Source organism: Calidris pugnax, unplaced genomic scaffold (assembly GCF_001431845.1).
Source record: "Calidris pugnax isolate Ruff unplaced genomic scaffold, ASM143184v1 scaffold30, whole genome shotgun sequence".
Lineage (NCBI taxonomy): Eukaryota > Metazoa > Chordata > Aves > Charadriiformes > Scolopacidae > Calidris > Calidris pugnax.
This window is the reverse complement of record NW_015090776.1, coordinates 3,726,391-3,742,156: the sequence shown is the minus strand read 5'-3', so window position 1 is coordinate 3,742,156 and position 15,766 is coordinate 3,726,391. Positions and strand designations below refer to the sequence as shown.

The 15,766-nt window shown below is 46.4% G+C and overlaps 2 protein-coding genes and 1 long non-coding RNA gene across 3 annotated transcripts; 2 read left to right on the top strand and 1 right to left on the bottom strand.

The window, feature by feature from the left end:
• On the bottom strand, window positions 1–3,244 carry LOC106891578. The gene is made up of 3 exons (XR_001412725.1): window positions 3,194–3,244; window positions 1,808–1,918; window positions 1–128 (listed from the first exon to the last, which is right to left on the bottom strand). It is a non-coding gene; the product is annotated as an uncharacterized LOC106891578 (long non-coding RNA).
• A 3,608-nt stretch (window positions 3,245–6,852) lies between these two features.
• On the top strand, window positions 6,853–8,769 carry LOC106890812 (F-box/LRR-repeat protein 8-like). Its single transcript, XM_014946868.1, has 3 exons — window positions 6,853–6,870; window positions 7,134–7,840; window positions 8,766–8,769. The coding sequence occupies exons 1-3, from the start codon at window positions 6,853–6,855 to the stop codon at window positions 8,767–8,769; spliced, it is 729 nt and encodes a 242-aa protein (XP_014802354.1).
• Window positions 8,770–9,123: 354 nt separating this feature from the next.
• Window positions 9,124–11,040, top strand: LOC106890809 (F-box/LRR-repeat protein 8-like). Its single transcript, XM_014946856.1, has 3 exons — window positions 9,124–9,141; window positions 9,405–10,111; window positions 11,037–11,040. The coding sequence occupies exons 1-3, from the start codon at window positions 9,124–9,126 to the stop codon at window positions 11,038–11,040; spliced, it is 729 nt and encodes a 242-aa protein (XP_014802342.1).
• The last annotated feature ends 4,726 nt before the right edge of the window (window positions 11,041–15,766 follow it).

Genomic DNA, 15,766 nt, shown 5'->3' with positions numbered 1-15,766 from the left:
GCCGACCCCGTCGCCCCCAGCAGCCGTACCCCGGATGGAGCTGCCCCCATTGTCCCCAGGAAGCCAGGCCAGCGTGATGGACAACGCTGAGGTCTTGGAGACGGTCAGGTGGGGCTGGTCCGGGGGCACTAGGGAGGAGGGAAAAGCCTGTGAGCACTGTGCACGCCTGGGCTGAAAGTGCCCCAAAACTGTGTCCCCCGCAAAAGGAAAATGACAACGCGACCTCCCCCTCAGCCCTGGGCCAGTGAGAGCCCCTCACTCACTCACTCACTCAAGCCAGACCCTGGGGTGCTTCACCCCCCGGGAGCAGCAGGCACACAAGAGCACGGGCTCACACCATCCATCGAGAAGGACCGTGACCATACGGGGCACGGATGGACCCCTACATTCCCCTACAGAGCCCTGTAGACCCCCTCAGACTCCTGCAAACAGCTAAGAAACCCTACAGACCCCTGCAGCCCCCTACAGACCTTCCAGGCCCCTAGAGACCCTACAGACCCTTAGAGACCCCTACAGACCCCTGGCAGCGCCCTGGCTGCCCACTACAGACCCCTACTGACCCCTGCAGCCCTTTACAACCCCATGCGGACCCCTGCAGACCCCTCGCGGACCCCTGCAGACCCCTCACGGACCCCTGCAACCACCTGCAGCCCCCTGCACACACCTGGCAGACCCCTACAAAACCCCACAGACCCCTGAAACTACCTGCTGACCCCTACAGCCCCCTGTAGATCCCCGCAGACCCCCAAACCTCCTGCGGCCGCCGACGGACCCCTGCAGACCCCTGCAACCCCCTCCAGGCCCCTAGAGACCCTACAGACCAGACTGGATGGGTTAACAAGAAGACCAGACAGATCTATGACTGGCTCCAAAACTGGTGCTACCGGCAAGGCTTTGGGTTCTCTGATCCCAGTTCGATTTACAGGACACCGAGCCTGCTGGCAAAGGATGGGAAAACCCTATCCCGGAAGGGCGAAAGGGTAATAGGCCAAGAGTTAGCAAGGCTCATGGACAGGGCTTTAAACTGGAACAGAAGGGAGAAGGGAATAAAACCAGGCCCTCCAGTAATGAGCCTGGGGGTAAAGGGCCAAGGATGGCAACTACAGAAGGGTCTGAGCACCAGCCAAGGTCAACCCACCACACAACCTTTATCAAACTCCACTTATGCTCTTAAGTCTTCAAGCATGAGATTCTTTAGGCCGGTGCCTGTCAAACACATTTTGTATTGCAGCCAGAACTTTGGCGGTAAAAAGTCAGGATCGAACTGAGAATGAGGAACGCATTCACATGAAGCTCACGTATGAGTTTGTTGATGCCTGCACATGACTTGACTTGCACTCATGCAGAAGCGTAAAGCAAAGCAACTATTTTCACTAGGTCCTTATATGCGTATTTTTTTCTTATTGCAAAATTCATTTTTTCATTTAGAATTCCCTTTAGAAGTGCATATCAGCTAAAAGAAAAAGAACCCAGAATAGATGACATGTTTTCACAGGGAGTTAAACCAGAGCTATTTTGGGCCATTTCCCCAAACATAATATAGTGAATGATTTAACACATTTGTAAGCCAACCTACCTTAAATTGTTTTGAAAATCAAATTGTAATTTCTAACTATTTCAAAAAAATTTAGATGGAATTCACAAATTTTGCCAGTTTTGACTCTGGAGAATCTGGCAAAATTCTGATTTCATGTGAAATCTTACTGTCAGCTGTCTCAAGAATTTCATCCTGGTTGCAATAAAAAAGTTTTATGCTTTCAGATAAGATAGTCTGAAAGTATCTTCTTGCTGTAGACTGTAATCTTACTTTCCTTTCCTTGGAGATTTCCATCCTCAAGTGTCTTGTCTTCACTCCAGTTCCTTCTTACCCACGACTATCTCCTCTATTGTAACAGGACAGCTTTACACGTAGCACGTACTGAAACAGAGAAAGCAACCGTGGACAGTCAGACCTAAGAACACAACTGGTTTTAGAGTGGGAAGTTTCAGGTATAGTATTCTTTAAAGAAAAAGAAAAACTAAAAAACATCTCTGCTGCTGCCGTGGAGACCTGAGAATAGGAACAAGCAAATGGCAGTAAGGGAATACTGCAGAAGCTACGACATGCCATTAAATGTGACAATAGATTCTCCTTGAACCCAAAGTCCTATCTACTAGTAGAAGACAAATACAGAATTTTGCTCTTTCTGACTTAATAGACGAGGTGTGGATTAAAATTTCATTTCATATATGTTCAATGAAGAAAAGAAAAATTAATCTAACATTAGTTAAGGATGAACAATGTTAGGAAACTCTATTAGCCAGACTCCCAAGACTCTAGTCACTGCTTTAGGATGAAGGAAGAGAACGAACAGAATTTAATGCTATGCAAATTGTCGATTTGCAAAGAAAATAAAGTATCCGTTAAACATTTTGCAAGGATATTTCTATGGTGTTCATCTATTACAGTTGCTAAAATTTTGGTAAACCTCATTGATACTCTTGAAGATGATTACATGCAATAGTGGTATTAATTCACTTGTACTGCAAGTGACTGGTAGGTCTAAGAACATGAAAATTTAAAATAGGTTAAAAAATCTGCCATGTATATGTAGACTTAAACGTGCACATATAAATGCTATCATTCTGGAGATCATCTACTTCTGTTGTGCCAGGAGAAACATGAATATTTCTCCTTGAGTATCCACAATTCATTATATGAAATAAGCTACAACACTCTTTTCACCCTTCTTATCACCTTTTCATCAAGAGTTAGTACTTTCCCTTCTAAGGGTGCGCCAGGGGGCTGCAGGGATTTGTAGAGGCATATAGGGGTCCGTAGGGATCCACAGCATGCAGTAGGGGTCTGCAGGGGTTCTTAGGGTTCTCTAGGGATCTCTAGGTGTTCGTAGGGGTCTGCAGGGTTTCTTAGTGGTCTCTAAGAGTCTGCAGGGGGCATCAGGGGCCTGTAGGGGGTTCTAGGGGGCTTTAGAGGGCTGTACGGGGCTGTAAGGGTTTGTAGGGGCCGTCAGGGATCTGTAGGGGTCTCTAGGTATCTTTAGGGCTCTGTAAGGGGCAGCAGGGGCTTTTAGGGGCTGCTGGGTGCCAAGTCTCTAGGGGGCTATAGGCAGTTGCAGAGGGCTGAAGAGGAATATAGGGCATTATAGGGGTCCGCAGGGCTCTCTAAGGGGATATACAACTGCAATTACGATACCGCCACTCGCCGAGCGCACCCTGGACGCCCCCAACCGCTCTCCTCCCCCGCGGGGTCACCTCCTCCTCCCCACCCCCCGGACTTCCTCTCCCCCCCCTTCCCCGGCAGCTCCAGCTCCCCCTTGGGCATGGCTCCAGTGGGATGGAATACCTGTGTCCCTGCTAGGGCCTGGGGAGAATTAACCCCATCCCCGCCAGACCCAGGACACCCCTTGTCCCGTCACCAGGCACCAGGTGAGAAGAGAAACCAGAAGAAGAGTTTGACGCCATCCTCTTGACACTTGCCTTCTAGATATTTATAATCATTGATAAGATCCTCTCAGTCTGCTCTTCTCCGGGCTAGACCGGACCCAGGTCTCTCAGCCTTTCCTCATCAGAGAAGTGTTCCATTGCCTTGATCACCTTTGTAGCCTTCTGCTGGACTCTTTGCAGTAGTTTCCTGGAACTGTGGAGCCCAGGACTGGGCACGGTACTCCAGATGTGGCCTCACTAGGGCAGAGTAAAGAGGGAGGATGACCTCCCTTTAGTATCCCTGAGATCTAAAAAAGGTGTTAAGTAAAGTTTCACTTTAATTGACTTAAGTCAATAACATTGCTGGAGTAATGTAATGCTGAAGATCCAGGTTTCACACTTACCTGCTAACACAGTCAGAGAGAGTGGATATTACTATAACCTGGAAATTAAAAATAGAGTTAAAAATATGTCTATAATATAATTATAAATATTTAACTTGAAGATCAAACTTGTATATTATCTTAATAACATTAAGACTACATTTATTAAGACTGTAGTCTTAATCTGGCAGATTTTCCTTACAGTTACATGTCACTGAGAAATATTCTTTACAAACAGCAAAATTTCAAATTAGTTAAGAGCAAGGCTTTGCCTGAAACAAGTTATCTGAAGCTGAGTGAAGTTTTCTGTATTTTTTCTATTTACCAGAGGACATATTTAAATTGTTCACCCTGAAGGAAAATTCTAAAGGCACAATTGTCAACAAGGCGCTAAGTACCAAACGGGGCCAACGTTTTCAGACTTAAGTGCACATGAAATCTGCAAAATGCAGACTTCAGAGGTTATGATCATCTCTAACACTTTAATTTCATGCTGTCTGTTCCCATGAATAAACCCAGGAATTGAAATCTGGAGTAGTATGCTTGAATGGTCCACCACGCCGAACTTTATGGGAATGGCAAGGAATGTAAATTTTTCATCAGTGGAATTCCAGTTACAGGATTAATTTCCCACTGCTGGTCTAATTAAATAAAAAACAACTGAAATTTAAGGTACACAACCTAGAGAGTAGGCAATTAGCAACGTTTGATGAGGGACTGACTTGAACCAGTATAGGTTGATATGTATGGTGAGATTTATCTTTGAACCATTCCCCAAATTGGTGAATAAATACAGTCAGACTTTCAAAATAATTTTGTGACTTTTCTTAATCAACATTTTTTGACAAATTGTAGTATCACTTTTTAAGACAGTTTTGTACTTTTATTTGAAAGGTTATTTATTTTTTTCTTCGGCGGAGCAGTCATCCATAAAATAGCAAACTATTGGTCAGGATCCTGCGGTCATTATTCTTTCGCCTATCTTTATTTCATATAAAAGAAGCCTAAATGTCTTATATAGTGAATAGATAACCATATGAAAAGATTATAGTTGCTAAGTTATACACTACCTAAGTGCTTCCATTTACATCTAACCTAGTCAAATTATGCCTTCCTTGCACACTAGCTCCGTGTCATGCCAGTTCTGCCATTCTCAGACTACCACTTTAGAGCAAGCATGCTAGTGAAACTTGCTGTAAAAATAATGACAGCAGGATCCTGACCTATGCTCAAATTGTTCTTACCTCATAGATCCAGCCAGTGAACTGGAACAGTCTGAAAACTGGAAGACTTGATTCTGCTGACAGGCTTTTCAAGCTTGATGCCCCAAAGACACAGTATTTACCAAGTTTGCTATTTTATGGACGACTGCTCTGCTGAAGAAAATATAAATTGGGATGGAATACCTGTGTCCCTGCTAGGGCCTGGGGAGAATTAACCCCATCCCCGCCAGACCCAGGACACCCCTTGTCCCGTCACCAGGCACCAGGTGAGAAGAGAAACCAGAAGAAGAGTTTGACGCCATCCTCTTGACACTTGCCTTCTAGATATTTATAATCATTGATAAGATCCTCTCAGTCTGCTCTTCTCCGGGCTAGACCGGACCCAGGTCTCTCAGCCTTTCCTCATCAGAGAAGTGTTCCATTGCCTTGATCACCTTTGTAGCCTTCTGCTGGACTCTTTGCAGTAGTTTCCTGGAACTGTGGAGCCCAGGACTGGGCACGGTACTCCAGATGTGGCCTCACTAGGGCAGAGTAAAGAGGGAGGATGACCTCCCTTTAGTATCCCTGAGATCTAAAAAAGGTGTTAAGTAAAGTTTCACTTTAATTGACTTAAGTCAATAACATTGCTGGAGTAATGTAATGCTGAAGATCCAGGTTTCACACTTACCTGCTAACACAGTCAGAGAGAGTGGATATTACTATAACCTGGAAATTAAAAATAGAGTTAAAAATATGTCTATAATATAATTATAAATATTTAACTTGAAGATCAAACTTGTATATTATCTTAATAACATTAAGACTACATTTATTAAGACTGTAGTCTTAATCTGGCAGATTTTCCTTACAGTTACATGTCACTGAGAAATATTCTTTACAAACAGCAAAATTTCAAATTAGTTAAGAGCAAGGCTTTGCCTGAAACAAGTTATCTGAAGCTGAGTGAAGTTTTCTGTATTTTTTCTATTTACCAGAGGACATATTTAAATTGTTCACCCTGAAGGAAAATTCTAAAGGCACAATTGTCAACAAGGCGCTAAGTACCAAACGGGGCCAACGTTTTCAGACTTAAGTGCACATGAAATCTGCAAAATGCAGACTTCAGAGGTTATGATCATCTCTAACACTTTAATTTCATGCTGTCTGTTCCCATGAATAAACCCAGGAATTGAAATCTGGAGTAGTATGCTTGAATGGTCCACCACGCCGAACTTTATGGGAATGGCAAGGAATGTAAATTTTTCATCAGTGGAATTCCAGTTACAGGATTAATTTCCCACTGCTGGTCTAATTAAATAAAAAACAACTGAAATTTAAGGTACACAACCTAGAGAGTAGGCAATTAGCAACGTTTGATGAGGGACTGACTTGAACCAGTATAGGTTGATATGTATGGTGAGATTTATCTTTGAACCATTCCCCAAATTGGTGAATAAATACAGTCAGACTTTCAAAATAATTTTGTGACTTTTCTTAATCAACATTTTTTGACAAATTGTAGTATCACTTTTTAAGACAGTTTTGTACTTTTATTTGAAAGGTTATTTATTTTTTTCTTCGGCGGAGCAGTCATCCATAAAATAGCAAACTATTGGTCAGGATCCTGCGGTCATTATTCTTTCGCCTATCTTTATTTCATATAAAAGTAGCCTAAATGTCTTATATAGTGAATAGATAATCATATGAAAAGATTATAGTTGCTAATGTATACACTACCTAAGTGCTTCTATTTACATCTAACCTAGTCAAATTATGCCTTCCTTGCACACTAGCTCCGTGCCACGCCAGTTCTGCCATTCTCAGACTACCACTTTAGAGCAAGCATGCTAGTGAAACTTGCTGTAAAAATAATGACAGCAGGATCCTGACCTATGCCCAAATTGTTCTTACCTCATAGATCCAGCCAGTGAACTGGAACAGTCTGAAAACTGGAAGACTTGATTCTGCTGACAGGCTTTTCAAGCTTGATGCCCCAAAGACACAGTATTTACCAAGTTTGCTATTTTATGGACGACTGCTCTGCTGAAGAAAATATAAATAAAGTCACAAAATTATTTTGAAAGTCTGACTGTATTTGTTCACCAATTTGGGGAATGGTTCAAAGATAAATCTCACCATACATATCAACCTATACTGGTTGGAACTCTTGGCTACCGCCAACCCAAACTTGCACAGTTTGTTCATCAACAACCACAGCTTGGTGTGCAACGTGGCACCGGGCACCATTAGGAAAGTTTTCAGAGCGTGTCCCAAACTCTCAGCCCTGGGGGTTTACTACACCAGTTTGTCTGACGACGTGTTTCAGGAACTGCTCAAGCCCGAAAGAGCAGCTTTCACCCACTTAGACATTTTCTGTGAGCGCCTGGACAAGTACATACCGGTTATCTCAGAAGAGCTCTGGGCTGCTGTAAGTCAAAAGCATCCTCGACTCCGTGTAGACCTAGAGTTTGATCATACAGTCCCTGCCTGCAAAATCCCACTGATCCTAAAGCTGAATATACCTGTGAGCACCCTGCAACTCAATACCCATAATTACATGGTAAATCAGATTAGGTTCATCACCCAGAGCTACAGCGGTACTTTAAAGAAGCTGATGCTGCAAACCACATCCTCAGAGGACTTAAATTCCTCGCTCGTCGATCTGGCCAAGCAGTGCAGAAATCTGTTGGAGATCCACTGCTACTGTGTGGTCAGCCAGGAGGTGGTAGAAGCGTTCCTCACCCACTGCCCCAGCCTGAAACTATACACTCTGAAGGTCACCAAGGAACGGCACCCCTGGAAACCAGCTCCTGCTGACTTCCTGGGGGAATCGTGGGGATCTGCAAGAGGACAGGGAAAGAAGATTTGGGGCTATAAAAGGGCAGTCCTGCCAAGTGTCCTCTGCGCTCATTGAGAACCAGCACTGGCTGTTAGATACGACGCACGCCTCTTCTGTAGACCAAGCATTTACGCTCAAATGTGATAGAGAAAGGATTATACAGAGAAACAGAATATTTTTTTCTATGGGGGGAATGCAGGGCAGGTCTTTTTCTCTCCTCTGCTGCTTTGTTTAGCGGGAATGCTGAGTTTACCCTCCTCCAGTATCACCTCCTCCTCCTGGCAGTAGCCTGTGGGGCCACCCCAGGGCTGGCTCTGGGACAGTCTGGGGGCTCTCCCCAAGGGAAGAGGCCTCGCAGGAGGCTGCTGAGGGCCGGGGTGAGGGTTCTGGGGGCTTTCCTTGTTAGCAAAGGCAGGCCACATGCTAACTTAAATGAGTTAATTACTCTCACATGCCAAAGTATATATATAGATAGATATAACAAAAGTCCTATACCAATTAGGGCAGAGCCGTGGCTACTTCAAGGAACGTCTTCATCATCCTCAAGAAGCTGGGAAACTTACAGTGAACTTTTACTGTCCTGAGATGACTCAATGCCTTAAAAAGGATAACATGAGGAAGGGTATCCCTTACCCAAAAGACCACCGAGGAGCTCACGCCTGTGCAGGAGCGCTTTGCAGACGCTGCAGAATTTTATACTTGTGCAAAAAGGGGCTGTTGGATCATCCTAATCCATGTGTCAGCCCAGGTGGAGTTACGGATTAGGTAGGCAGAATAATGAGAATTTTTTGTGTCTGAATAACGGGTGAAGGTATCTGTTAAGCTGTGCTAGATTTGTGGATTTCCACCTGGCACCCCGTGTTGAATAAAGCAACATCTCCTGTCTGAACTGCTTCTGGTTTCCAGATTTTGTTTCAGGTAGCGCTCCAAAGGGCTTGATTTTTGCCTGGCTTCCAGGGGGTGCGTTTCCCCAGTGGTCTGGTGGCATCTCCCTTGGGCAGCGCCGCCGGCCAGATGTCCCTCTTCCTTGGGTAGGACGAAAAGAAACCCCCCCAGTCACAGGGTAACTGTGCGTTTTGGAGACGGAGAAGCGTGCCGATGTGGGTTTGGAGCTGTGCCAGTTAAAAGGAGTGCCAAAGGGTGCCGTGTTCGGAGGGGAGCTGTTTCCCCAGCACCCATCCTCCTGTAGCTCAGCTCCTGCCCCGTCCCTCGCTCTGAGGGAATCCCTCTGCTGGTGCCAGTTCTGCCATTCTCAGACTACCACTTTAGAGCAAGCATGCTAGTGAAACTTGCTGTAAAAATAATGACAGCAGGATCCTGACCTATGCCCAAATTGTTCTTACCTCATAGATCCAGCCAGTGAACTGGAACAGTCTGAAAACTGGAAGACTTGATTCTGCTGACAGGCTTTTCAAGCTTGATGCCCCAAAGACACAGTATTTACCAAGTTTGCTATTTTATGGACGACTGCTCTGCTGAAGAAAATATAAATAAAGTCACAAAATTATTTTGAAAGTCTGACTGTATTTGTTCACCAATTTGGGGAATGGTTCAAAGATAAATCTCACCATACATATCAACCTATACTGGTTGGAACTCTTGGCTACCGCCAACCCAAACTTGCACAGTTTGTTCATCAACAACCACAGCTTGGTGTGCAACGTGGCACCGGGCACCATTAGGAAAGTTTTCAGAGCGTGTCCCAAACTCTCAGCCCTGGGGGTTTACTACACCAGTTTGTCTGACGACGTGTTTCAGGAACTGCTCAAGCCCGAAAGAGCAGCTTTCACCCACTTAGACATTTTCTGTGAGCGCCTGGACAAGTACATACCGGTTATCTCAGAAGAGCTCTGGGCTGCTGTAAGTCAAAAGCATCCTCGACTCCGTGTAGACCTAGAGTTTGATCATACAGTCCCTGCCTGCAAAATCCCACTGATCCTAAAGCTGAATATACCTGTGAGCACCCTGCAACTCAATACCCATAATTACATGGTAAATCAGATTAGGTTCATCACCCAGAGCTACAGCGGTACTTTAAAGAAGCTGATGCTGCAAACCACATCCTCAGAGGACTTAAATTCCTCGCTCGTCGATCTGGCCAAGCAGTGCAGAAATCTGTTGGAGATCCACTGCTACTGTGTGGTCAGCCAGGAGGTGGTAGAAGCGTTCCTCACCCACTGCCCCAGCCTGAAACTATACACTCTGAAGGTCACCAAGGAACGGCACCCCTGGAAACCAGCTCCTGCTGACTTCCTGGGGGAATCGTGGGGATCTGCAAGAGGACAGGGAAAGAAGATTTGGGGCTATAAAAGGGCAGTCCTGCCAAGTGTCCTCTGCGCTCATTGAGAACCAGCACTGGCTGTTAGATACGACGCACGCCTCTTCTGTAGACCAAGCATTTACGCTCAAATGTGATAGAGAAAGGATTATACAGAGAAACAGAATATTTTTTTCTATGGGGGGAATGCAGGGCAGGTCTTTTTCTCTCCTCTGCTGCTTTGTTTAGCGGGAATGCTGAGTTTACCCTCCTCCAGTATCACCTCCTCCTCCTGGCAGTAGCCTGTGGGGCCACCCCAGGGCTGGCTCTGGGACAGTCTGGGGGCTCTCCCCAAGGGAAGAGGCCTCGCAGGAGGCTGCTGAGGGCCGGGGTGAGGGTTCTGGGGGCTTTCCTTGTTAGCAAAGGCAGGCCACATGCTAACTTAAATGAGTTAATTACTCTCACATGCCAAAGTATATATATAGATAGATATAACAAAAGTCCTATACCAATTAGGGCAGAGCCGTGGCTACTTCAAGGAACGTCTTCATCATCCTCAAGAAGCTGGGAAACTTACAGTGAACTTTTACTGTCCTGAGATGACTCAATGCCTTAAAAAGGATAACATGAGGAAGGGTATCCCTTACCCAAAAGACCACCGAGGAGCTCACGCCTGTGCAGGAGCGCTTTGCAGACGCTGCAGAATTTTATACTTGTGCAAAAAGGGGCTGTTGGATCATCCTAATCCATGTGTCAGCCCAGGTGGAGTTACGGATTAGGTAGGCAGAATAATGAGAATTTTTTGTGTCTGAATAACGGGTGAAGGTATCTGTTAAGCTGTGCTAGATTTGTGGATTTCCACCTGGCACCCCGTGTTGAATAAAGCAACATCTCCTGTCTGAACTGCTTCTGGTTTCCAGATTTTGTTTCAGGTAGCGCTCCAAAGGGCTTGATTTTTGCCTGGCTTCCAGGGGGTGCGTTTCCCCAGTGGTCTGGTGGCATCTCCCTTGGGCAGCGCCGCCGGCCAGATGTCCCTCTTCCTTGGGTAGGACGAAAAGAAACCCCCCCAGTCACAGGGTAACTGTGCGTTTTGGAGACGGAGAAGCGTGCCGATGTGGGTTTGGAGCTGTGCCAGTTAAAAGGAGTGCCAAAGGGTGCCGTGTTCGGAGGGGAGCTGTTTCCCCAGCACCCATCCTCCTGTAGCTCAGCTCCTGCCCCGTCCCTCGCTCTGAGGGAATCCCTCTGCTGGTTGTGTCGGATGACGCTGAACTACAGTTGGGGATTGTTGTTTTCCAGGTGTCTCCTCCTCGGCGTCCCATGCTGCTCAACGGATGCCCCAACCGCAGGTTTGCAGCTGGTGGAGAAACCAGCCCTGGGTCTGGTCGTTTGGTCCATTTTTTGGGGGTGAACTAAAAAAAAAAACCAAAAAGGAGGTGTGCACAGGTCTCCTGGCATCATTTGGGGCACCCCGATGTCACCAGGGGAGCGACGATGTGGCAGAGGAGCAGGTGAGTGGGGGTTCTGTGGGGTTCCCCCCAAAAGAGGGGGGTCACAGCCCCCAGATGTCTGAAAATTCAGGGGTTGTGGTTAAAAAAAATGTTAAAAACTGTAAATACGGGGGTGAGGCATTGGAATAGAGAAGAATTTTACTCTCATTTTTATGTAGATGGCAAAATAATAGTCATTTACATATATAAAAGGAGTTCAGAATAAACCCTCTGTCTCAAGGATTCTACAATTCTGTGATTCAATATTATATAAAAGACCTTAGAACATTAAAAATACTTTAAACATTATCTATAAGAAAACGAAAAAGGAGGTGTGCACAGGTCTCCTGGCATCATTTGGGGCACCCCGATGTCACCAGGGGAGCGACGATGTGGCAGAGGAGCAGGTGAGTGGGGGTTCTGTGGGGTTCCCCCCAAAAGAGGGGGGTCACAGCCCCCAGATGTCTGAAAATTCAGGGGTTGTGGTTAAAAAAAATGTTAAAAACTGTAAATACGGGGGTGAGGCATTGGAATAGAGAAGAATTTTACTCTCATTTTTATGTAGATGGCAAAATAATAGTCATTTACATATATAAAAGGAGTTCAGAATAAACCCTCTGTCTCAAGGATTCTACAATTCTGTGATTCAATATTATATAAAAGACCTTAGAACATTAAAAATACTTTAAACATTATCTATAAGAAGATATTACTGTCAAAATAGATGTGGAAGCAGCTAGTCTAATTAGATACTCTATATAATAAGTGTTAACGTGTAAGTCTTAAGTAGTTCTAAGCCTAAAGGGATTATTCTATAGAAGTGTAAAAAGTGATTATATATTCCCTAAATAGATATCTATGTGTAAATAGATATCTATGTGTAAATAGATAGAGAGATATATATGTAAATAGATAGATATATATGTGTAAATAGAGAATAATACCCCAAACCCCCTCATTCGGGGTCTGTGCTTGGGAAAAGAAACCCTGCCCGCCGGTGAGCGGTTGCGGTCCCCGGCTGCGCTGAGAGCGGTCATCGCTCATCACACTAATGAGGGCTCAGGCGGGGGATAATTAAGGGAGTGCAGCCGCCCGGCGGCCAGAGGCCGGTACTGCGGCGTGGGGGGGCGGTTAGTCCTCCGGAGTTCCATCTCTATGGCCTTTAGGTCCTCCAGGACACTGGAAGTGACTGTCGGTCCTCCCACGGCATCGTCTAGCGGGCCTCCAAGGGACCGGAAGTGCCCGTCACTCCCTCGGAAGTGCATCTCTATGGTCCCACGGTCCTCCGAGAAACAGGAAAAGCTCCTTAGTCCTCAGAGATTCCGTCTCTGCGGCGTTTGGGTCCTCCAGGTCCTCCGCCTTTTAGGTCATTAATTTTGTCGTGAGTGTTGAGGGGCGGCAAGATGGTTTAATTAGCATTGCGGCAGGTCGGGCCGGGTGGGGCAGTGGCTGCCCCCCCCCCACGTCTCGCTCAGAGGGGAGGAAGGAGATGGATAAAGGCGTTTAGGACTGTAATGCAATACTTAAAAAACCCCGACTTTCTTAAAAAAAACGAAATAAATGAAATATCTGTAATGAAATTAAAAAGAAATAATGAAACAGAGACAATATTTATGCACATATATACATACATACACACACACAGATATCAAAAAAAGTATCGAGCTACAGCTGTTGCTTATTCTCAGCAACTTTTTTCATGGGGGACCACGTTCTCCTGCTCTCTGGTCTTGAGAATGAAATTGCCAGGAAAGACTGGAGCCCCAGGGTTTGTGGGGTGATACAAGCGGTTCCCAAAGAGCTTGAGAACCAGCAGAAGTTTGCCCTCCCGACACCCTGGGTGTGGGAACAATCTCCGGGAGTTTGGCACTTTTTGAGCCCGGCCCTGGGGAAGATGGAAAAAAAGGTGGTTTTTTTTCTGTGAGAACCTTTTCCAGAGGCATCTGTGTGGTCCAGAGAGGTCCGTTTGGTTTCTGTCTCACAGTATGATCCTGTTTCATATCTGGTACTGATATGGAGCCCATATCAGTAGAGGAGCCCAGCGACTGCAGGAGCGATCCAGTTGGCTGACTATGGTTTTCCTTGTGGAGGATGGCTACAGGCCCCACGCTTTCTGAAAGCTAAGTTGAGGGTCTCGTGCTGGGGACTGTTGGGAAAGGGACAAGGTTGGGAGTTGCAGGGAGGGGTTCAAAGTCAGGGTAGGGCAGGGGCTGTCCAGGAGCAGCCCCCTCTGGGTAGGTAAAGGGAGTGGGTTACTCTTCAGGACGAAGTAAGCGTGCGCCAGGCAGGACAGTTCTGGACAGTGTCTGTTGTGTAGTTTGTGTGGTCTGTCTTCTGTGTCTTAGACTTTCCTCAGGTCTTGATGTCCTCGTTGCTCTTTGCACTGAAGAGGCACAGCAGGTGCCTCGGGCACCACCCCTAGGGTCTGGAATGCCTGTACTCATTGGCATCATGCCCAATGAGCGCTTCTTTCCTTGAATAACAATCTTAAAGTGCGTATTGGACTTGCATCTGGGACGTTTCTGGACGATCCTCTTTTTGCCTCATCATTCCTGGCTGCATGAGCAGCTCTGTTCTCTAGCAATCTGTTTTCGCAGACTGGGATTTCTTCCCAGCATCCTGACATTCCCAGGTCTTGAAGACGGACTTCTTGTGTGTGCAACCTCTCTGTTTTGACAGGAACTTCTTGTAACTGGCCATTACATGTGACTCTCTTATGGCATCTCTGTAGAGCCTCCTCACATCAGTGCTGTGGCCCTGTAGGTCTTCTTGCCCGAGAGTATCTCTGGTCTGGAAGCGATTCTCCTTGCAGAGAGTATTGTCTGATCTTTGAGTAGCATTGTCTATAGTGTTGTGTGATGTTGGGCTGCACAAGGGTGTGTTTGGTGTGGAGCTGCTCTGCCTGGGGGGGGTAGAGTCAGGGGTAGGTGGGACAGCAGGCAGGTTTGGAATGACTCCAGAGAAGAAGACTCCACCACCTCCCTGGGCAGCCTCTTCCAGGGCTGGAACTTCTTATATTCAAGTTTGTGCCCATTTCCTCTTGTCCTGTCCCTGGGCACCACTGAAAAAAGACCAGCCCTGTCCTCTTGACACCCTCCCTTTAAGTATTTCTAATCATTGATCAGATCCCCCCTCAGCCGTCTCTTCTCCAGACTAAAAAGACCCAAGTCCCAGGTTTGTGAGGTAACGTGAGGTAACACAGTAATGACGCTGGGGGTTTTAATTTCTTTTTTTGGCAGGCACTTTGCAGCAAGCCTCTAGAAACAGCGGGGTTATAGAGGAGCAGTGTGACAGGTCTCAGAGCGGTCAGGTTCTGTGGTGCAGCTGGGTCACTGCAACACTCTGGATTTTCAAGCTTCCGGGAGGAACATGAGGGGGATGTGTTTTTTCGGGAATCGGAGCAGAGCAGGCAAGCGGAGCTGCGGGGGACCACTCTCTCACAGATGAACTGTTGGTAAATGGCTTTGTGTTTGGTTTTTGCAGGAGAGTTAGCGGCACGAGGTGATTATAAGAACCTTGCATTTAAGTGATGTGGGCACTATCAAGGGTGGACCGTGACCCGTGGCACTGTGAAAGCTAAATACCGGGGCAGACATCAGTGGGTGACAGAGACCAAGCGTGTTCCAACTTTCTTTTTTTTTTTTTCCCTGGCTGGGTGTTTTTTCCCCCCAGTCCCAGTTGCTCTGGGAGGCGATACACATCACCAGTGTTGGTCGCAGGAGGGCCTAGGGTCAGAGTTTTCGGCAGGCAGGGAGATCTTGGAAGCTCCTGGGAGCTCCAGAGTTGGGGCGATGTCCCCTTGCGGCAGGAGGGTGTGAGGATGGCACGGGTGAGGGGTGGTTTGTGTGGTAATTAAGTGTGTGTTGTGAAGGTGTGTGAGCTTGTGTGATGTTGGTGTGGTTTAGCTATTGCCTTGTGGACTGTAGGTAGAGGTAACTGCTTTGTTTTTGGAGGCCCATAGGGAAATTTTAAAACAAAACAAAACCAACTTAGAAATAAAAAAACCCAGCCGGGGGATTTTTTTTTTCCCCCTGGCTGGGTTTTTTTTTTCCCCAGTCTTGGCTGCTCTGCGAGGTGACATTCATCACCAAAGTTTAGACAGAGGTGGTCTTCGAGCTGAGGTTTTTGTCAGGTAGGACGATTTTGGAGGCCCCTGGGAGCAGCGTTCCTGAGGA